General features: G+C 43.6%; 1 protein-coding gene across 3 annotated transcripts in view; it reads left to right on the top strand.

The window, feature by feature from the left end:
* Nucleotides 1–799: 799 nt before the first annotated feature.
* LOC135509162 (UPF0606 protein KIAA1549-like) overlaps nucleotides 800–22,527 on the top strand; it is an 85,396-nt gene continuing 63,668 nt past the window's right edge. For 2 of the 3 annotated variants that reach the window (XM_064929582.1, XM_064929580.1), the window contains exons 1-2: nucleotides 800–945; nucleotides 1,917–2,198. In XM_064929582.1, the coding sequence (XP_064785654.1) occupies nucleotides 1,949–2,198 (250 nt within the window). In that variant the 5' untranslated portion in view covers nucleotides 800–945; nucleotides 1,917–1,948. Of the gene's footprint in view, nucleotides 946–1,552; nucleotides 2,199–22,527 lie in introns of those variants that run through there. The other variant, XM_064929581.1, reaches the window with a different exon arrangement.

Below are 22,527 nucleotides of genomic sequence, written 5' to 3'. Positions count from 1 at the left end.
AACCTGAAGGACACCACACTGAAGGAGCTAGTTGATTCATGATGTTTCACTGCAACTCGAGTCAAATACATTTATTCTAAATGAAGGAATCACCAATTTCTCTCAAGTATTTAATTTGTTGATCTCTATATTTTGCTTTGACTAGTTCAGTGAGTGCAATCAACTTTACACTAGAAACCCTATAACCCCAGCCTAGAAAATATATAACTCTAGCTGTAGATTACTTTAGTAACACAGGTACAGTAGCCAGACTAAGCACAGTCCCAAATCCATCCTAGGTGTAAATGTTCTACTGACCATTTTATGCCACTAGATGGCGATAATTAACCATATTTTCTTGCTGTGAACCTTATATCAGTTATTTACCCTAATTTTCATAGTTAAATCAAAGTGTTCACCAGTCTTGTCTCTATTTCATGACATCGTTTATTGTTTATAAGTGGCCTGGCTATTGCTTTTGCTAACACATATTTGAAGTAGGGAAAAACGTTTATTGTATACCTTCCCTGACAATGCTTTCAGGAAAATAAACGTTGAACATTTTCTGTATAATACAGTTAATCAATTACCATTCAGTCTGTCTGTCAGCCCATGTAATAGCTCAAGGGATTGGGTGCATCGCACGAACGGTGTTGCCGTGAAACCACAGACGCGGCCAGAGACGGACAACCGAACACCTCCTGTTTGAAGGACTGCACTGCAGCCAATGATCGTAGGACGTTAGATAATAAATATCTAATCAGGGCTCGGGGAGGAGTTATTGCAATCCTCAGGACAAGTGGCCAGTGCGAGAGCGAAAGATGCCCAAAGAAAACGGAAAGGACAATGATATTAGGTAGCGAACTATTTCAAGTGGTATGTAGCTAGTCCGGTTCATTTGATTGTTTTTGTGGATATGAAAACGTCCAGACAAAGGGAAAACAGAGAATGTGAAGCTCCGTTTTGGTAAGATGATGTGCTCTACTATTGTATGTGATTGGGACACAGCAAATACATAGGATAGATGGGGCACAGGATTCCCGTTATCTCTGAACTCCGAGCGCAAGATAGCTTGCTAAACTTTAAAACTTGTCTATGGTTTGTTTGTTGTTGTATGTTGACTTGAGCTTGTTTATGAAAATATCAAAGGATTACAATGTTTTATTTAGTTATAAGATACTATGATATTCATGGAGAAAACGGGTTGGGAAGGAGGACAAGGAGACAACTCATGACGAGTCAGTCAGCCAGGCAGCAGAGCAGGCTAGCTAGCTAGTAGTGTCAGGATCATTTTTACACATTGAGCCCCTTTAGGTACAGCAGTAGGCTCGCTACTAATAGCTAGCTAATGTAATTTTGGTGTATAAATAGCTAGCTAGTAAATAAGAATAACATTCGTATTTACTAGTGTTGCCGCTCAGACACACCCGCACACGTTTTCACATTTGCTATGTTACATTGTAATTCTGTTTTTAGCACATGCGGTGAATTCCACCACACTTAGCTAATAGCTAATCCCTGATTTGCGCTTGCATCACCTTTGCCTACTGGCATGTCAGAGCAGATAGGTGTCTTCATCATGAGTAGCACGTTTCCCTCAATGCTCTACTGATTTGGAGAAAGGCAATGCATGTCCTCATATGAAAGCTTAACCCAGGAGAGAACAAAGGACAGCCAGGGTTGACCTAACTAGGCTGCCGGCATCCAGCCTAGCACACTGTTATGTCAGGGTCCTTATAATGCAGTGGTTTTCAGATAAACAGAAAGATTTTAGCCTAAAGTGTGTTGTCTTTCTCTTTTGTGTGTTCATCTTTTTTTGACCTCATGTTTTTCCCAAATTGTTTGCTTTATGTGCTCATATTGATAGACAGACAACTGTCGATGCTCTCATAATGCATGGAATATTTTTTGACATCATTGTTTTGGTTTGCACACAGCTTAATCAACCCCTCTTACCGAAAGCTGATATATGATATGGAAGAAGGGGTACATTGAGGGAGATCACACAAGCAATACCTGCATTCTCCAGCTCGTGGTATCTACTGGGATGCATCATAAGTGGATAAAATGCCATGACTTCCATGCAATGGAGGGTTTACGCTTCTCTATGGGTTCATTGGGGATTTCCAAGACCGTTCTGCCCATTCAAGGCTTCGGTGCAGCGGTTCTAGGGCTGATGCTGTTGGTGACAATGATCACAGCAGGTACACCTGCAGCAGGTAAGCAGACACCTCTCTCACAGACATGATCCACTAATTTGTTCAGTGCAGTATGCTGACATCAACTCTATACAGTCATTATGTAACAACCACGGATCAATAAGGGTTTTGAAGTTCATATGACGAAGACAAGTTAGTATTGACTAATAGATAGCCCTTCTACTGTGTGTTATCACACACATAGCATGTTACTTTCCAGTCCTATGTAGTCTTAAAGCCAGCAAAATGACATTGCCACGAACAGCACCAGAGATATTGAGATGAGCGAGATGCAACACTTCGCTCCCACAGTCACACACAGTATTTGCGCATGTGCACTAGGACCAAAACCCTTTAACACTCTTAGTTGTTGTGGAAATGTACCTACTGTGCTGTTTACTTCATACATCTACATCATTTCGCTTAATTTACCTTTAATGTTTGGTAACTTCCCTGACTCGTAACAGGTGGCAAATCAACAGGTGGTGAAGGCTATGGAATGCTATTTGAAATGTCAGTGTAATAAACCTGTGTAATAGCCTTTATATATTTGGGCTCCCGAGTGGCGCAGTGGTCTAAGGCACTGCATTTCAGTGCAAGAGGCATCATCACTACAGTACCTGGTTCAAATCCAGGTTGTATCACATCCGGCTGTGATTGGGAGTCCCATAGGGCGGCGCACAATTGGCCCATTGTCGTCCGGGGATGGCCGAAGTAGGCCGTCAATGTAAATAAGAATTTGTTCTTAACTGACTTGCCGAGTTAAATAAAGCCTACTGGTCGTGTACACATATATTGCAGGTGCTGTGAAATACTTATGTTTCTAGCGCCAACAGTGCAGAAATACCGAACAATCCACAAACTCAAAAAAATTCAAATAAAGAAATGAATAAATATCAGAATGACCAATGTGTGTCCGGAATATGAATATACAGTGCCTTTGGAAAGTATTCAGATACCTTGACTATTTCCACGTTTTGTTATGTTACAGCCTTATTCTAAAATTGATTAAATAAAAACAAATCCTCATCAATCTACACACAATACCCCCATAATGTTGAAGCGAAAACAGGTTTATAAACGTTATTGCAAATTTCTTAAAAATAAAAACAGAAATTCCTTATTTACATAAGTATTCAGCCCCTTTGCTATGAGACTTGATTGGAGTCCATCTGTGTTAAATTCAATTGATTGAACATGATTTGGAAAGGCACACACCTATCTACAGTTGAAGTCAGAAATGTACATACACTTAGGTTGGAGTCATTAAATCGCTTTTTTCAACCACTCCACAAATGTCTTGTCAACAAACTATAGTTTTGGCAAGTCTGTTAGGACATCTACTTTGTGCATTATACACAAGTCATTTTTCCAACAATTGTTTACAGACAGATTATTTCACTTATAATTCACTGTATCATAATTCCAGTGGGTCAGAAGTTCACATACACTAAGTTGACTGTGCCTTTAAACAGCTTGGAAAATTCCAGAAAATGATGTCAGGGCTTTAGAAACTTCTGATAGGCTAATTCACATAATTTGAGTCATTCGGAGGTGTACCTGTGGATGTATTTCAAGGCCTACCTTCAAACTCTGTGCTTCTTTACTTGACATCATTGGAAAATCAAAAGAAACCAGCCAAGAGCTCAGAAAAAAAGTTGCAGACCTCCACAAGTTTGGTTCATCCTTGGGAGCAATTTCCAAACACCTTAAGGTACCACATTCATCTGTAAAAACAATAGTATGCAAGTACAAACACCATGGGACCACGCAGCAATCATACCGCTCAGGAAAGTGATGCGTTCTGTCTCCTAGAGATGAACGTTCTGTGGTGCGTTCAAGTGAAAATCAATCCCATAACAACAGCAAAGGACCTTGTGAAGATGCTGGAGGAAACAGGTACAAAAGTATCTATAACCACAGTAAAACGAGTCCTCTATCGACATAACCTGAAAGGCCGCTCAGCAAGGAAGAAGCCAACACTCCAAAACTGCCATAAAAAAGCCAGACTACTGTTTGCAACTGCACATGGGGACAAAGATCATACTTTTTGGAGAAATATCCTCTGGTCTGATGAAACAAAAATAGAACTGTTTGGCCATAATGACCATTGTTAGGGGGGGAGGCTTGCAAGCCGAGGAACACCTTCCCAATCGTGAAGCACGGGGGTGGGAGCATCATGTTGTGTGGGTGCTTTGCTGCAGGAGGGACTGGTGCACTTCACAAAATAGATGGCATAAAGAGGAAGGAAAATGATGTGGATATATTGATGCAACATTTCAAGTCATCAGTCAGGAAGTTAAAGCTTGGTCGCAAATGCATCTTCCAAATGGACAATGACCCCAAGCATACTTCCAAAGTTGTGGCAAAATGGCTTAAGGACAACAAAGTCAAAGTATTGGAGTGGCCATCACAAAGCTCTGACCTCAATCCTATAGAGAATTTGTGGGCAGAACTGATAAAGCGTGTGCGAGAAATGAGGCCTACAAACCTGACCAGCTCTGTCAGGAGGAATGGGCCAAAATTCACCCAATTTATTGTGGGAAGCTTGTGGAAGGCTACCTGAAACGTTTGACCCAAGTTAAACAATTTAAAGGCAACGCTACAAAATACTAATTGAGTGTATGTAAACTTCTGACATACTGGGAATGTGATGAAATAAATAAAAGCTGAAATAAATCATTCTCTCTACTATTATTCTGACATTTTGCATTTTTAAAATAAAGTTGTGATCCTAACTGACCTAAGACAGGGAATTTTTACTTGGATTCAATGTCAGGAATTGTGAAAAACTGAGTTTGAATGTATTTGGCGTATGTAAACTTCCGACTTCAACTGTATTATATTATTGTACCTACTGTGTCAGAAAGGTATACTAAAACATTATTGCTATTCCAACCTTTTCTTGGTGTTATGATGTGATTATGCTATTAGGTTATGTCTGTAGCATGTTATGCTATCTTCTCTATTTGACGGTGTAAAAATATACGTTTTCAGTGTTGTGCATCTACTCCACACTGCTAAAAGCCAATTGAAAACCGCTACCGCTTTTGGTTCTGGAGCATCTTATTCATATTTAAAGTGGATCTGTTAAAGTTGGCCCGTGTAAAATCTCACAGGATTGGATTCGGGTCACTTACCAAAATAACTATCATCGTTATTTTGCCCTATTTTACTTGTACACTCACAATATCAGCAACAAAATTAAGACCGAACCAAGAATATTTTTGATGTCAGACCTTGATCATTGTTGAGAGCTCAGACGATCTTTGCTGAATCTGCTTATGATCACTAAGAAATTAAGGACATTTTGCAGATGTGAACACAATTTCTCTGTATTTCATTGAATCACAATCCTTTGGCAAACCATTGTTTATTGTCTGTTTCATTAGTGTCTTCTGATGATCCAATTTGTAAGTCGCTCTGGATAAGAGCGTCTGCTAAATGACTTAAATGTAAATGTAAATGTAATGATGAGTGATGTGACTCCACCACACTGTATTTAATGGATCCAGGGACACAGCCTGCATGATGGTGTGATTTACATACTGGTCCTCCTAATAAAGAGGGGCTTCAGAGACGAGGGTTGGCTTGGTCCCTAAGTAGAATCTTTTCCCTAAAACAATTACCTGTCATGAGGAGAAGGAGAAAAAGGACCCAATCCTCCCATTTAATAGGATGTTTATTCTGGGTTACTTTATAGATCATGTCCCGATCTACCCCCCCAACATCTAACTTGTTTCACAAAAAGGGATTTTTAGGGGATCCTGAGTGGCGCTACGGTCTGCATCGCAGTACTACAGGCGTCACTACAGACCCAGGTTAGATTCCTGGCTGTATTACAACCGGCCATTATTGGGACATAGGCCGGCGCACATTTGGCCCAGCGTCTTCCGTGTTAGGGGAGGGTTTGGGTGGGTTAGGCCGTCATTGTAAATATGAATTTGTTCTTAGCTGTCTTGCCTAGTTAAATAAAAGGTACACAAAAAAAGAGCTGTAAAAAAACAAATGAAACTCTGGTAATAGGATTAAACTGAGAACCCCTGACGGGCACCTTACCCCAGGAAATTAGGAATTAGACAATCTTATTCTTTCTCTTTCAGCTAAATCATAATAATAAACTATTCTCCTGGTACACAGAGAGGGCTGTTGAGAAAAGGATTTAAGGCAAAAAATCTGATTATCCAAAAGATTCACAACATAACCTACTTAGTAGGGCCCATGTCCATGTGAGCTTTTCCCAGTGCTGGTTCTGATCTCCTATTATTAGTGCTTACTCTTTTTCTGCTCAATCAGGCATTTCCTTTTACGTTTTGCATTTGAATAGTTTCAGACGCCAGCCATTTGAATGGCGTCAGCACAGTCAGTAAGCAGGTGTGGCAGGGGCACCGCGTGCCCACGGAGAGATGACCAGCATCCACAGAGGCCTACGTGCACTGCCGTGCACACTTTGTGCAAAATTGTGCAATGCTGCCAGATAATGTAGATGTTAACCAAGCTGTTCTAGAACTACTGTGTAGGCTATGCAAAATGACTTTTCTTGCCTGCGTGTCATCCAAGAGTCCCTATCAGATATGTGCCCTTTTCTCTAAAATAGCTATCAAAGGTGTGAAGAGATGGGTGGTCTGTAGAATCTAGATGTGCCTCCAGATGTGTCTGTAGATGTTTGCCATAAACCAAATATATGGCTAGTCTATATATAGCTAGTTCCTGTGTGCAGATAAGAGGACCCCAACTTAGCTGATAACTGTGATAACTGACTCTGGCCCTCTGGATCTCTGCAGAGATGATGCAAACCCAGCTCAAGGCTTATTCCCATGAGGGGGAAATTACATTGGTGTGAGAAGAGGTTGTGCTGTGCAGAGAGAGAGTTTCATCAAAGTGGTTTCCTCTCCTACTGGAAGCGAGTTGTAGGAGGAGAGAAACTGGTTTCAGAATCAAGGCCCGTGGAAGGAAACTTATATATGTATCCTCGCTCGTTTGAGGCTTTCAGCAAGCTCACCACTTTACTCTTAAGATCTGTTGACATGGAGCAAGGCTTCGCTGAGTCTAGGATGATTTCCCTTGGCAAAGAGAGCATTGAACCACTGCATGTGCATATTTATCACCCATGGCTTGGACTGCCTTCAGATGAACTACAGCTGTGGTCTGTGTTTCTTTCCCTGTGTTCTAAATGTAAGTGTCTTTGCATGCCTTCTGAAAATGAACAGTGCAAGAGGGAGTCTTGGTCTTTGAGTCTGGTATAGAGAGATGTAGCCAGTCTAGCCACAATTGTAGAAGTAGGCTATTAGCTTTATGATTTTGTTCCCTAAGGGGCCCACAGTAATATCATATAGGCTATTTACTCAATCATCACCATTATCACAAAGTGAAGACATCCCACTGGGCACACACAGGTTGAACCAACGTTTCTATGTCAATTACTTTGAACCAATGTGGAAGAGGTGTTAAATCGACATCTGTGCCCAGTGGGATTATTCAATGATCCTTCAAGACTGTTAACCTTGATGCAGTTCCAGCATCATAACTATTATTATTTTATTTTTTTAACCTTTATTTAACCAGGTAGGCCAGTTGAGAACAAGTTCTCATTTACAACTGCGACCTGGCCAAGATAAAGCAAAGCAGTGTGACACAAACAACACAGAGTTACACATGGAATAAACAAACGTACAATCAATAACACAATGGAAAGGTCTATAAACAGTGTGTGCAAATGTAGTATGATTAGGGAAGTAAGGCAATAAATAGGCCATAGTTGTGAAATATCTACAATTTAGCAATTAAACACTGGAGTGATATATGTGCAGAAGATGAGTGTGCAAGTAGAGATACTGGGGTGCAAAGAAGCAAAAAATAAATAACAATATGGGGATGAGGAAGTTGGATGGGCTATTTAAAGACGGGCTGTGTACAGGTGCAATGATCGGTAAGCTGCTCTGACAGCTGATGCTTAAAGTTAGTGAGGGAGATCTGAGTCTCCAGCTTCAATGATTTTTGAAATTTGTTCCTGTCAGTGGCAGCAGAGAACTGGAAGGAAAGGCGGCCAAAAGAGGAGTTGGCTTTGGCGATGCCCATTGAAATATACCTGCTGGTGCGCGTGCTACAGGTGGGTGCTGAGATAAGGCGGGGCTTTATCTAGCAAAGACTTATAGATGACCTGGAGCCAGTGGGTTTAGTGACGAATATGAAGCGAGGGCCAGCCAACGAGAGCATACAGGTCGCAGTGGTGGCTAGTTTATGGGGCTTTGGTGACAAAAAGGATGGTACTGTGATAGACTACATCCAAATTGCTGAGTAGAGTGTATTAACCTACCTCATGAACAAGCTAGCCTCAGCCAGTACTAAACAGTTTGCCCTACCTCATCAACAAGCTAGCCTCATCCAGTACTAAACAGTTTGCCCTACCTCATCAACAAGCTAGCCTCATCCTGTACTAAACAGTTTGCCCTACCTCATCAACAAGCTAGTCTCATCCAGTACTAAACAGTTTACCCTACCTCATGAACAAGCTAGCCTCAGCCAGTACTAAACAGTTTACCATACCTCATCAACAAGCTAGCCTCATCCAGTACTAAACAGTTTACCCTACCTCATCAACAAGCTAGCCTCATCCAATACTAAACAGTTTGCCCTACCTCATCAACAAGCTAGCCTCATCCTGTACTAAACAGTTTGCCCTACCTCATCAACAAGCTAGTCTCATCCAGTACTAAACAGTTTACCCTACCTCATCAACAAGATAGCCTCATCCAGTACTAAACAGTTTACCCTACCTCATGAACAAGCTAGCCTCAGCCAGTACTAAACAGTTTACCCTACCTCATCAACAAGCTAGCCTCATCCAGTACTAAACAGTTTACCCTACCTCATCAACAAGCTAGCCTCATCCAGTACTAAACAGTTTGCCCTACCTCATCAACAAGCTAGTCTCATCCAGTACTAAACAGTTTACCCTACCTCATGAACAAGCTAGCCTCAGCCAGTACTAAACAGTTTACCCTACCTCATCAACAAGCTAGCCTCATCCAGTACTAAACAGTTTACCCTACCTCATCAACAAGCTAGCCTCATCCAGTACTAAACAGTTTGCCCTACCTCATCAACAAGATAGCCTCATCCAGTACTAAACAGTTTACCCTACCTCATCAACAAGCTAGCCTCATCCAGTACTAAACAGTTTACCCTACCTCATCAACAAGCTAGCCTCATCCAGTACTAAACAGTTTACCCTACCTCATCAACAAGCTAGCCTCATCCTGTACTAAACAGTTTGCCCTACCTCATCAACAAGCTAGCCTCATCCAGTACTAAACAGTTTACCCTACCTCATCAACAAGCTAGCCTCATCCTGTACTAAACAGTTTGCCCTACCTCATCAACAAGCTAGTCTCATCCAGTACTAAACAGTTTACCCTACCTCATCAACAAGCTAGCCTCATCCTGTACTAAACAGTTTGCCCTACCTCATCAACAAGCTAGTCTCAGCCAGTACTAAACAGTTTACCCTACCTCATCAACAAGCTAGTCTCAGCCAGTACTAAACAGTTTACCCTACCTCATCAACAAGCTCGTCTCATCCAGTAGTAAACAGTTTACCCTACCTCATCAACAAGCTAGCCTCATCCTGTACTAAACAGTTTACCCTACCTCATCAACAAGCTAGTCTCAGCCAGTACTAAACAGTTTACCCTACCTCATCAACAAGCTAGTCTCAGCCAGTACTAAACAGTTTACCCTACCTCATCAACAAGCTAGTCTCATCCAGTACTAAACAGTTTACCCTAACTCATCAACAAGCTTGTCTCATCCAGTAGTAAACAGTTTACCCTACCTCATCAACAAGCTAGCCTCAGCCAGGACTAAACAGTTTACCCTACCTCATCAACAAGCTAGCCTCATCCAGTACTAAACAGTTTACCCTACTTCTGACGTGTTTGAAGTTGATGTTACTGTAGGCCAATCTGTGTTCCTGGTAGGAAGAAATAAAACAACAAAGTCATCTGCTTCGTTCGGTGGCTAGTCCCTCTGGGACTGGCAGAGCAGTAATCTTATAAATAAGCCTTCCTTATCATGCCGCTGCTTTGCTTTCCAGTTGACTGGTTCCTGCTTGGGTGTACTTGGGTACTAGTGCCTTAATTGTGGAGCAGTCGTAACGGAAGCTAGGATTCCATCCAATTGGTGACAGATTTGTATGCAAATATTCTAAATCTCCATAAAAGCAATGTGTGCATTGTCCCAGCAGAGGTGTTTCCATGAAATTGGCCTGTTGGGGATAAAAGGCTGTACATGATGACGTAGTGCACATGCAAATGGGTTTCCATCGCATTTCCAACTCTGCTGATGCTTTTCTCACATAAAAGTGAGTTATATAGCGAGTGTGCCCACTCTGGTATTGGCACGTGCTTGCTAGTCTAGCCAACATCTCGCAGAAATAGTGCGGGGAGGCCTACATTATGGGATTATGGACAAAAAAGTTTTTTCTCTTGTCAAACAGCAGCCAAGCATCAATGATCATGTCACTAGAATAGAATACCCTCGATATTTATTGGATAGGAGCATCAAGATCATGACCTTGCACGTTCGCCACCCTGTGAAGTTCATCATAATAGATTTAATCTGTAGCCTAATAAACTGCACCTGATGACACAACATGTCATCAGGTGACTCCAAGTTTACTTCAATATGATGGTTATTACAATATTTCTGCATAAAAGCATTTCTACTGACATTTCTCCCATTAATTAATTTTACCAACACAAAACATCCCACCTTGTCTAGCATATTTTATTTTGTCAACATTGGGAAAGTTTACCTACAAATGTTGTTTCCATCAGGCCTGGCATGAAATGTTTTATCTGACATGTACTTTACTCGCATAAAAAGGTTGGATAGAAAGCTGGTTAAAGACACATCCTCCTGAGTCTGGCAAGTAGAAGCAGTAGTAGTCAGCGGATGTGGCTCTGCTGTCTCTTGTGATCTTCCCAGCGGCTCATGACTGCTGAAATATTCAGTAGATTCAGCAGCAGCGCCGTTTTGAATTAGGCCTTAATGTGATGATGAATTCACCATACTGATGAGTACGTCTCTACTCCAGACTCAATTTTCACACTGGTGCTATCATTTTACAGCCACACAGAGCAGATCAGCTCATTCAGACTTCTTCAGTTTTTTGCCCACTGGCAACAATGTATGTTTTTCCCTCACTGAAACAGACAGTTGAGGTGACAGTGAACTGAGCTTGAACTGGCTCTGAATATATATTTTCAAGGTATTTACTATTTAGTAATTCAAGACCAGTGGCAGTGAAAGGAGGAATATTGTCTACAGGGCTCTAGTTCAGCTATCTGTGGCTGTCTGTGGGTCTGGCCTCCGTTTGTGTCGAGACCTGTTTGTGGTCCTTACTGATCACCATACATGATAGTTCAATGCTCTGTTTCTGCAGTCAGCTATCAGCCCATAGCTTTACCTCCTTCAAGACCAGAGAAAAAGGACACTTTAACAGTTCCTAGGTCAAATGGACCATGGCGACTCTGGTATAATTGTTCCCCCAGACCCAACAAAATCCCTGCTTCTACTTGACTTTCTTATACTTCTGCTCTTTCCGTGTCTCTGTGAATGAAAACTGGTCTGGTTTGGTTTCCAGCATTTTCACACTATAGGCTACCCTGGTCCCAGATCTGTTTGTGCTGTCTTGCTATCATTGTGAATGACCATAGGAGTTAGCAAGACCACACAAACAAATCCGGGACCAGGCAACAATAAAAAATGATTATGCAACTCAGTCCAAACTAGCCTTGGCTAATTACGAGTAGCATCTGTTGCCATGTGAAATGTGATCTGTGCGGGATGACAATGGAGCTATTCATTAGAGCAGGGAGCCAGAGAGACTGATCAATGGGCAGCAGCCTTCAAAAGCCAAACACTGGGGTGCTGATGTTGTTGCCAGGCCCCACCAAACAGAGTTCCATTGAACCACAACTCCAGTATGGCTATCTTTTTCTGCCCTTTGAAGCCAGGCTGCGTTATTTGGCATAGGGATCGCTGTAAAGGATAGAGGTAGTCTAGGTCAGGTCAATGTAATGGGGTTCAGAATTATGCCACAATTCACAAGATGATATGAAAATAAGCTATAGGCCTAGGCTATAAACAAAATACATGTGTTTCTTATATGAATACTGTAGATAGGTAGGTATCATTTGATATTTCTGTGAAAATCATCCCTAAATCTAAGACCTTCCTCTTAGTTGTGTTACGGTATAACACTGTCCCTTTTTTATCCTGGCTGCTTATTACCAGGACATTTTCAGCCAAATGACCAGCTGTAACTACCAGTAATAGGCCTACTATAGCCGAGTAGGTACCAAGATGAGGCTGATTTGTGAAGGTTCTACAGTGTTTTAGGACATCTGCTAGTGATTTGTCAGCACCATCTTTCTCTGTTTTTAACTAGGCAATTTTCCACTGCAGTTTTTCAGTCGCACAAAATGCTCACATCTAAATATTATTATTGTACTTCCATTGATCCAGGGCAATCACTGACAGCTCACAGTTTGGTGGTCTTTGGCTTGACATGGGGGTGTAGTAGGTTACAATATTTGAAATAACATTTAATAAATGAAAGAACATTTCAGGGATTTTTCATATAGAAGTTGGTGGGTAGGCTATACTGGTAAGCCTAGACCTATATGTCCAGGCTATATCACATCCGGCCGTGATTGGGAGTCCCATAGGCGGCGCGCAATTGGCCCAGCGTTGTCCGGGTTTGGCCGGGGTAGGCCGTCATTGTAAATGAGAATTTGTTCTTAAGACTCACCTCGTTAAATAAATGTAAATAAATAAAAATGTCCAGGTCTGGACTGTGTGGTCCTAGGCTCTCTAGCCTGCTTGTGCTTATCATACGCTGTCATTTGTGGTATTTGTTTGAGTACGGTCTGAATGCAGCCCTGGCAACAGGTTTTTATCAGTGATTCAAGGTGCAGGCCTCTGTTTCCTGTTGTATTTGTGCTACAGAGTATTCCATAGTGAAAGCCTCTCTCTCCTAATAAGACCATTATGTCTCAGTTTGTAATCAAACCTGGAAAACAGAGTGGAAGCCTGGCTGTGTCAGTCAGATAACCGAGAGGTTGTAATGTCATTGTTGTGAGGAAGGTAAAGAACACCAGTTGGGAACTCTAGCTTCTCAATTGAGCATAGTCTTTGAAGTATGCACAGGGTGTCTTTTTCATTATCACAATCATAGTTTTACGCTCCTGTTATCACACAGGCATAGAAACATATAAATATACATTTTGAGTGCTTTCTATGGGGTGTGAAAAGAAACACACCACTGTTGTGAACTCTGTGTGAGGTAAAGCTCAACATTTGGCAGAAGGCAACACTAATGCCATATTGCTCTGGGTACAAATCACTCTACGCTTCAACAAACAGCAGATGGTGCCGCTCAGTCCGGCCTCTTGAGGTACTGTGGGCTAAATTGTTTAATGTTGTTTGGGTTCCTCATCCTCTCTGGTCTGCACCCTTAAGTAATGTAGAGAGGAGATTCAGCAACATTTGGAACACAAATGGGATTACATATAAAAAAAAGCTTCTTTATTGCAAAAAGTAGAACAAACGTGTTTTGGCTTTTAAACATTTAAAAATGGCCTTAGGGACCAATCACAAGGAATATGCCAATAAAAACATGTGATTGGTTAAAACAATTGTATTGGTTAAAACATTGTTTAAAACAGTTACAGCCTTAAGTAGCCAGACTCACTCAGCCACCCAACCTAGCAGTAGACCACCCTCGGCTTATATAGCCGACTTCATTGATAAGAATGATTTCCTTTATGAGGTAAGGTGTTATTCTGTCCCAGTCACAGTGTTTACTCTCCGAGGAGCAGACCTGAGAATAGAGGAGACAGACAGAGTAGAGGAGAGCGTGGAGTGACACAGTCCTCAGGGCTTCTCCAGTTACAAGCCTCCCTCTACCCTCCTGTTTTTCAAAGAAAATCTGGACCGGGGAGAGTGGAGGGGATGGAAGAGGGTGGAGAGTGGGAGAAGACACATGGGGAACTTGAGTGTTCTTCAATGAATTACACAATACTTCTGCAATGGAAAGGTCTTGTTCTCTGGAGAACAATTTGGTTGCTTAATAACTCCTATACATCCCTATTTTTCTTCCTCCTCTCTCTCCCTCTTTCTGCATCTCTTCCTTTCTCCTGGTCTCCATCTCAAAAAGACTCCCTCTAGGGCTGGGAATTGCCAGGGACCTCATGATATGATATCACGATACTTGGTCCCAATACGATGTGTATAGCGATTCTCACGATTCTATATGTATTGTGATTGCATGCTACAATTTTATTTCAATTTGATGTTCCAAACATATTGCTCGCCATATGAATGTTGCAGAGAGATGAGAGTGCATGAGAAAATGAGTTTTGATCAGTCATGGAAATAAAAAGTGCTGAAAACATGTTGGCTCACTATTTTTTTAAAGATGGAGAACAAGCTATAGGATTAAAAAAATACCAGAGTTTTGGTGCAGGTATAGCCGACTAACGCAACCTAGTAAAATATATATTTTTACAAATACATACTTTTAGTCAAAGTATCGATATAATATTGCGATTTGTAGATGTATCGATCCCACCCCCCATTACTTCTCCCCTTCCCCTCTCTCTTGTCTTAAAATCGATTCCCTGAGGATAAAACACCAGACCACCATGAACTTTTTGATGGAGTGCAGACATGACATCAGTCAAGTCTACACTCGTGCTCCATCTGACTGGGCAGCCCAGATGAGAGCACTTGGCTGGACATTATGAAAACTACTCTGTAACTGCTAAGCTATGTGGGCATCTGTCTCAAACATTAGCTGGCTGTCCTATTCAGTGATTATTTTTCTTAAAGTAGACTAAGTAGAAGTAGACTATTTTGTTCACGTTCTCAGCTCCTCTAGAAAAGGCTTCTAATTTTGACCTTGTCATGGGGACTCGCATCTTACGTAGGATTTTAGTTTTATCGTTACTTCCAGAATTTAAGCAAATGTGAGCAGTGAACATGTGGGAAAGCACGATCCTATAACATGAAACCATTGACTTTTAGTGGGAGGGGAGGTCTGCTCAGTGCTCGGCTGTTTCTCTCTTGAATCTAGATCTAATGAAAGGCAACTGATAAAAACATTGGAATCTTTCCCATCTTAAAAGCTTCCCAGATAAAGCGAACGCCAACAGAGATTGTTCGATTGCACTTGGGGTTCTCAGCCGACTTCCAGGCTCAGAAGAGCCAGTCATGTGAGGGCTCTGCTCAAAACAGAACCATGTGTGGGCTTGTAGTTAGTATTAATACCAAAATACCTTTTTCTTTGCCCACCTCTCCCTCTCCCATTCAATTATATCATTAGTATTGGTATCTCAGCTTTCCCTAGAGCTCATATAGGTCAGGACCTAGGCCTGTTTGTGTGTGTTTCCCAGCAACTGATTTAGACTAAGAACTAGGCCTGCCAGTGTGCTTTTCCCAGCTGCTTGGCTGAAACATTTTTTTTATCCAATTCTGATAATGGAAGGTTGGTGGGTTCTTATAAAGTTCTCCATATGTTAGTACTGGACTGTTCAGTTTGACTCAGTGGGTTTCTGCGTTTGCTCGAAGCTGTGTGTGTGCGTGCGTGTGTTTATTTTGTGAGTTTTATCATCGACTCAAACCCAGACGGACTGCTTGCTTTTGGCTCTCTGCTTACAATGTTCCTATCTGAAAAAAGAATAGTTCTGTTAGCACCAGTCAAATCAGTCTAGACACTGTGTGATAAAATGACCCTTGTCTTGTCTAAAAACATGCATTGTCCTCTATCTGGGTACTCCAACTAGGCTGTAAATATACCATACAAGCTTTCACAGACTCCAAAACAATCTACACAATGTTCTTAGCTTAGGGAAGCCTGTGAAAGACAATTTAGTGTTGTGAATGCAATGATAGGCGGGTTGTTCAAAGAAATGAGTGCCTTTTGTGTCCCTTTTGATATCTTAAGTAGAAATTGTGCACAAATATTGCATTTTAAAAGCCTTTTATATTCAAAGATGTGCCCTTTTAATATAGTTTAATAAAGACTTGCTAAAGTGCATTCTGACATGTCCCTCTGCATCCTCTGTGACTTCCAGGAAGATTTTAACCAACTTAATCCCAACATTTATCCAAGTTTTCAAGATCATTGTAAAGCCATATGTCCCGTCACTCCAGCCTCTAGGTCACCAGGCTGCTTGTAAGGGCGCACACCTGTCACCAGTGTTACGCGCATAATGACATTCACCTGGACTCCATCACCTTCTTGATTACCTGCCCTTTATGTCACTCTCTTTGGTTTCTTCCCCAGTCATCATTGTAGCTGTTTCATGTTGGTACGCTGTTTGTGTTTCTTGTTTTGTTCATTTATTTAAATGTATTCACTCCCTGAACTTGCTTCCTGACTCTCAGCATGCATCGTTATGCCATAGTTATTTTGTTGCTTTGACAAATTAATTTCTGAAGTTTATATTTATTTCAAGTGATTCGTTTTAAGGAGAGAGAAAAAATGTTACGTGAACTGAACTCTCGTTTTAATATGGTGAAATTGGTACTTAAACAAAACATTGAACATCCAATAGTCAAATCATAGTATAAATGCAGGTGAACTGGTTCTACTCTTTTTGGACATTTTCTGGTGTTTTGTGGTGGAAAACTGAGCTGGAAAACATCAACTCTGTTACCAATAGATAAACAGGCTCAATGGTTTAACAATTATTTTTTTTAAAGTTAAGCTTGCATTAATTTGTTCCTCCCTGTTGACTTCCATTCCCCCTGGGATTTATGGATGATTTTAAAGCTCTAGTGCAGTCAAAAATGCTCCCCCCTTTTGTAACGACGTTCTTCTGTTGAAGGAGGAGCGGACCAAAATGCAGCGTGGTGGTTACTCATATTTATTGATGAAAGTAGACTAGACGTGAAATAACTGAAATGTACAAAAACAACAGACGGAAATGTGAAAAAACTATACAGCCTATTTTTTATTTTTTACCGAAACAGCCCTGACTGTTTTTTTTTATTTATTTTTTTAAATAATTTATTATCTTCAATACCATTCATTCTTTACAACTCAAAATTTACATACATACTCAAATAATGGTATTTTAATTAAACTAAACATAAACCCCAAACAAAACCTCAGGGGAGCATCTTCCCTCCCCGTCACCCTACAAAATACCTTTCCCTATCTCCCCGTCCCTAATCTATCCTCTTACAAATCTAAATGACACCCAGCCCTAAACCCCCCTTCCACCTCTCCCGAGCAGCATGCTGCCCCCACTTCCTCTCCTCCCTCTTCATCCTCCCCCTCAAATCTCCTTCCACTCTCCTCACTATCCCTTCGACCCCGCAATCTCTCCCTGTCTTCACCATGTTCTGCCTTGCTTCCCACAGCCCCCGTTTAAAGAGACTCATAAGAAGCCAGAGCAGAAACCTGTCCCTATCCGTCCCTCTCGCTCTCCCTACACCCCTCTCTAACCTGGCCCACGTCAATACAAAATCCCCCTTTACCAAACCTAACAACACCCTTGCCCTAGCCCATACTACTCCGGCAAAGGCACAGTCCCAAAAGACATGGCGCACAGTCTCCTCCCTGCCACAAGAGGATCTTGGACAGGTGGGGGATTGCACTAAACTATACCGGTACAAGATGGAACGTACCGGCAAACACTTATGAAGGCTCAACCAATTCAGGTCCTTGAGCCTGTTGTCCAGACCCCGCGCCTGCACTCCCTCCCAGACCACTTCCGAGATGCCCACTACAGGCGCCGGACTCCCTGCCTTTCTGACCTCCTCGTACAGGTGCCTATGATCTAAACCTACTCGGGCAACTTCAACCTCAGGGTGCGCACGCAGCCACTTGGCCGCATGACCAAAGTGCCACGGCAGCTGTTCCGCCCGAGGACCCGTGTTAGACCACACCATTATGCTTCTCGCCTGATACGAGAAAAATACCCGCAGGAGGTAACCGGACGGGTGTATCACTGGCTGAGCAAGCTCCGTTAACAAGAAAGAAACAAAAATTGTGTCCAGCTTGAGGGGGAAATGTGGTACCCCCCTACCTCCCTCCCCGATGGGACAGATCATGCGTGCCCTGGCGACCCACTCGCACCTGCCACTCCACATAAACTGAAACACAAGCCTCACTAGAGGCCTCCTCAGACAAGCCAGCAATGGGTAGATGTATGCCAAATACAAAAGAGACGGCAACACATCCACCTTTAGGACCAGGACTTTGCCCATAAAAGACAAATACATAGCTTTCCACATTGCTAGCTTCCTCTGTACCACTGCGATGCGCATATTCCAGTTTAGTGTCGCTGAGCCGGAGGTCTCAAAATGGACCCCGAGAATCCTCAGGGCCCCCTCACAGAGCGATAACCCCCCAGGCACATCCGTTCTACTGTGCCATCTTCCGAAAAACTTGACGGAAGACTTTGCATGGTTCAGAACTGCTCCCGACGCTCGGGTGAAATCCCCAAAGATGGCAAGGGACCTTGTCAGGCACGAGTCCTTGCACAACAGCAAGGAAGTGTCGTCGGCGTACTGCGTCATCTTAACACGCAGCCCACCACTTCCAGGGATCAGCAAACCTTCCACCCCTGTGTCTGCCCTAATGGCAGCCCCCAGAGGCTCCATGTACAGAACGAAGAGGAGAGCCGAGAGTGGGCACCCCTGCCTGACCCCAGACGAGAGGTCAAAAACGTCACCCAAGTGACTATTTACACTAACTCGGCACCCCGCTCCGACATATAATGTACGAATCCATCCTATAAACTTCTCCCCAAATCCTAATCGACCTAACACTCTGAATAAAAATGATCTATTCATGCGATCGAAGGCTTTCGCCTGATCTAGCGCTGCTACCATAAAAGGCAGTCCTCTATCTTCAACCCAAGCGATGGAGTCCCTGATTAACTGTAGGTTCCATCTAATAGAGCGGCCCTCTACCCCGCACGTCTGATCCTCATGAACGACGTATGGAAGGGCTGTGCGCAACCGGTCTGCTAAAACCTTTGCAAGTAGCTTGTAATCTACACACAGCATGGTCAACGGCCGCCAGTTGCAAAGGTCTGTTACTTCCCCCTTCTTATATAAAAGTGACAGCACACCAACAGCCATTGATCCCCCCGGGACCAAGGATGGCCTTCAAGACTTCGAGGACCACTGGTCCAAGTATACCCCAAAACTTGAGATAAAACTCAGCCGGCAGCCCATCCATCCCAGGCACCTTCCCTTTTCCCATCCTCCTAAGAGCGCTCTCAACCTCTTCTAGTGAGATCTGGGCCTCCATCACTTCTCTAATGTCCTCCGGCAACCGCCTGGACAAGTGTTCTAAAAACACATTTCCCTGCTCTACATCTATTTCCCTTTCCTTAAATAAACCTTGGAAATGATCAGTTGTCACCCTGACCATATCCTCTGGTTCTCTAACTATACTACCATTTTCTTCCCTAACACCATGCATTACCTTCCTACTCTGTCTTGCCCTAACCAACTTAAAGAACATAGCAGGACAAGTCTCATTATGTTCTAGAAAGCCACTATGCGCACGCTCCAGGAAAGCTCGAGCCTTCCGCTCCTGCAACTCCCTGAGCTGCGCCTTTAGGGTTGCGGATCTCTCCCAGTCAAACGACCCGCCGAGGTTGCCTGCCTCGTATTCGAGTTCAATTAACCTTTTAACTAATTCCCACCACTCTAACACCCCCTCGCACATGGACCGGAGGCCCTCAAGCCTCCTAAAGAAACCATAAAACCCGTCAACAAAAGCCTGCTCCTCCAGCACATCCCGATCTAGCTTCCAGTACCCCCTACCGAAGAGGCAGACTGGCGACCCCACCTGCAGGAGCACCCCGTCGTGATCCGAAAAGAAAACAGTCAACAGCCGCCCAGACAACTTACCCAAAGACCTGGGTACAAAAATATAATCGAGCCTCCGCTCAACCCCCCTGGAGTTACGCCATGTAGGACCGTCCATTTTCGGAGTAGTGTGCATACCACCATCGACCAGACCATGGCAAGCCATTAGCCTGGCAATGGCACCTGCACTGCTATCCCCCCCTCTTCCCAAATCTGTATTAAAATCCCCCCTTATCACTAATTTCCTATTTGTGACACACAGGGGCGTCAGACAGTCCACCATCTCCCTCCTGTCTGCCACCACCTGTGGCCCATACACCACCACTAATCTAAATTTACAATCCCTTATCGTGACATCCACCCCTATAACCCTCCCCTGCATTACCACAAAAGAATCCTCCACTTTTACCTCCCTGTGCCCACACAAAATCCCTACCCCCGATGAGTGCACCCCCTACACCCCAAACCAACTCCCCTTGTCCCACTCCCTCTTAAATCTACTAACATCCCCTCCATCCCTCAGGTGAACCTCCTGTAAAAAACAAAAATCAAACCCCACACCCTCCAAATAACTAAAAACTGCCCTCCTCTTAACAATATCTCTTAAACCCCTTACATTTAAACTAACAAATGTAAAATTAGACTCCATGAAAAAATAAAAACATGTAATACACTCAAATTCTAAACCCAGACAGAAAAAAAACAGGAGACTCACCCGATGCTCCCCTGCTCCATATCTACCGGTGAGAACACCATCCGTAATCCCGACATCCCTCCCTCTTCCTCCATCACACCATCCCAGGATGCAGGAATAGTGTTTGGCTCCGGGGTGCCCTGCACCCTGGGTCTACCCCCACAATCCTCCCCCTCCCCAGTGTTGCAGCTGGTTTGGAAAAAAATTGGAGAGGCTGAGTCCCCAAACAAAAAACTCCCCACCTCCTCCTGTACCCAGTCCTGAGTCTTGTTAGGTGTGTCCCCACCCAAATGAAGTTGAGAGCCTGGGGAAACCAGCAGCAACCCAGAGGTTTCTCCCACCCCCATCACTCTCTTGGCCATCCCCTCCCCCTCACTGTCGGCCAATCGCACCCTCCTTCATTCTCTTCTTTGGTGATGGCGGCAGTGGAGAGATACCACCCTCCCCCCCGCCTGCTCCTCCACCATACCCCTCATCTCTTCCACCAGGTCACTTTCCCCCCAGTCCACTTGCTCTTCCACCGTCTCCTTTTCCACCACTCCTCCCTCGCTTTCTTTTCTCTCATGCTCCTCCACTCGGTTGCCTTCTTCCGCCGCTTTTCCTGGTTCTCCTACTCCCGTGCCTTCCGTTTCCTTCTCTCTTCCATCCGCTGCTTCTTGCTCCTCTTCCTTCCTTGTGGCCTTCCCCTCTGGACTTGTACTCTTGTCATGAGGCGTGCTTCCTTCCCCTCCTCTTCTTCCCCCATCCCCCGCTCCTGCTCCCCCCCCAGCCACAGACGCATATGACCTCTGACGGGCCGGGCACCCTCGCCACAGGTGCGCTGACGAGCCACACCCATGGCATGTCTTAGGCTAGTCACAATCCCTCGCCTCGTGATCCTCAGATCCACAAAATCTGCATTTTCTCATGCTGCACGAGGCAAAAATGTGTCTGTAGGCCATACAGCGCCTGCAAAATGGGGGCTGACGTGCATAAAACAACGTCCCCCTGTCAGCCCCAAGGGAGAACATAGCAGGAGGATGGAGGTAGCCACCATGTCCCTTTGGGTCCTCCCTGAGGAGGGCCTGGAAGCCTCTCCTCCCATTCCAAAACCCAAGGGAGTCTTTGAGGTGCCTATAGCTGAGGAGACGTTATCCATGTATCTTCCCAGAAAAGCCCTCACCTCTTCGTCCTTAACGTAAGGGTTGTAAATGTTGACAATCTTCGCCAGGCTTGTTATTTCGTAGTGGCACATTGGCCTCTCACCTCCCACTGCTCTTGCCCTTCTCAGGATATCATTGTGTTTTTCCTCTGTATATAGTGCCACGTCGTATCCTCCCTCCAACGAGTTGCCTTGGAAACAAAACACGTCCTTCACCGTCAGCTTTAGAATCCCCATCAATATTATCCTTCCAAAAGATTCCCGTCCTAAAGGCTCCGACTCCTTACAATCCCCGACTCCTTCCAAGCAAAACGAATCGTGTTGGCCAGCCCAATCCCAGGGACCGACCGTGTTGATGTATTTAGCACCATCTCCGCAAGGAGAATGGCGCTCGTTCTCTTCTCTTCCAAAACAAGGAAAAAAGAAAATCCAAAGTGACCGAGCCTATCTGGTGAATATAAACAGAGAATATGGCTGCCTAAATATGGTTCCCAATCAGAGACAACGATAATCACCTGACTCTGATTGAGAACTGCCTCAGGCAGCCATAGACTACGCTAGACATCCTACAAAATCCCAAGACAAAAACACACCACAATAACCCATGTCACACC

The sequence above is a fragment of the Oncorhynchus masou genome, chromosome 22, assembly GCF_036934945.1.
Source record: "Oncorhynchus masou masou isolate Uvic2021 chromosome 22, UVic_Omas_1.1, whole genome shotgun sequence".
In the NCBI taxonomy this organism is placed as follows: Eukaryota; Metazoa; Chordata; class Actinopteri; order Salmoniformes; family Salmonidae; genus Oncorhynchus; species Oncorhynchus masou.
This window is presented reverse-complemented; position numbering and strand designations above follow the sequence as displayed.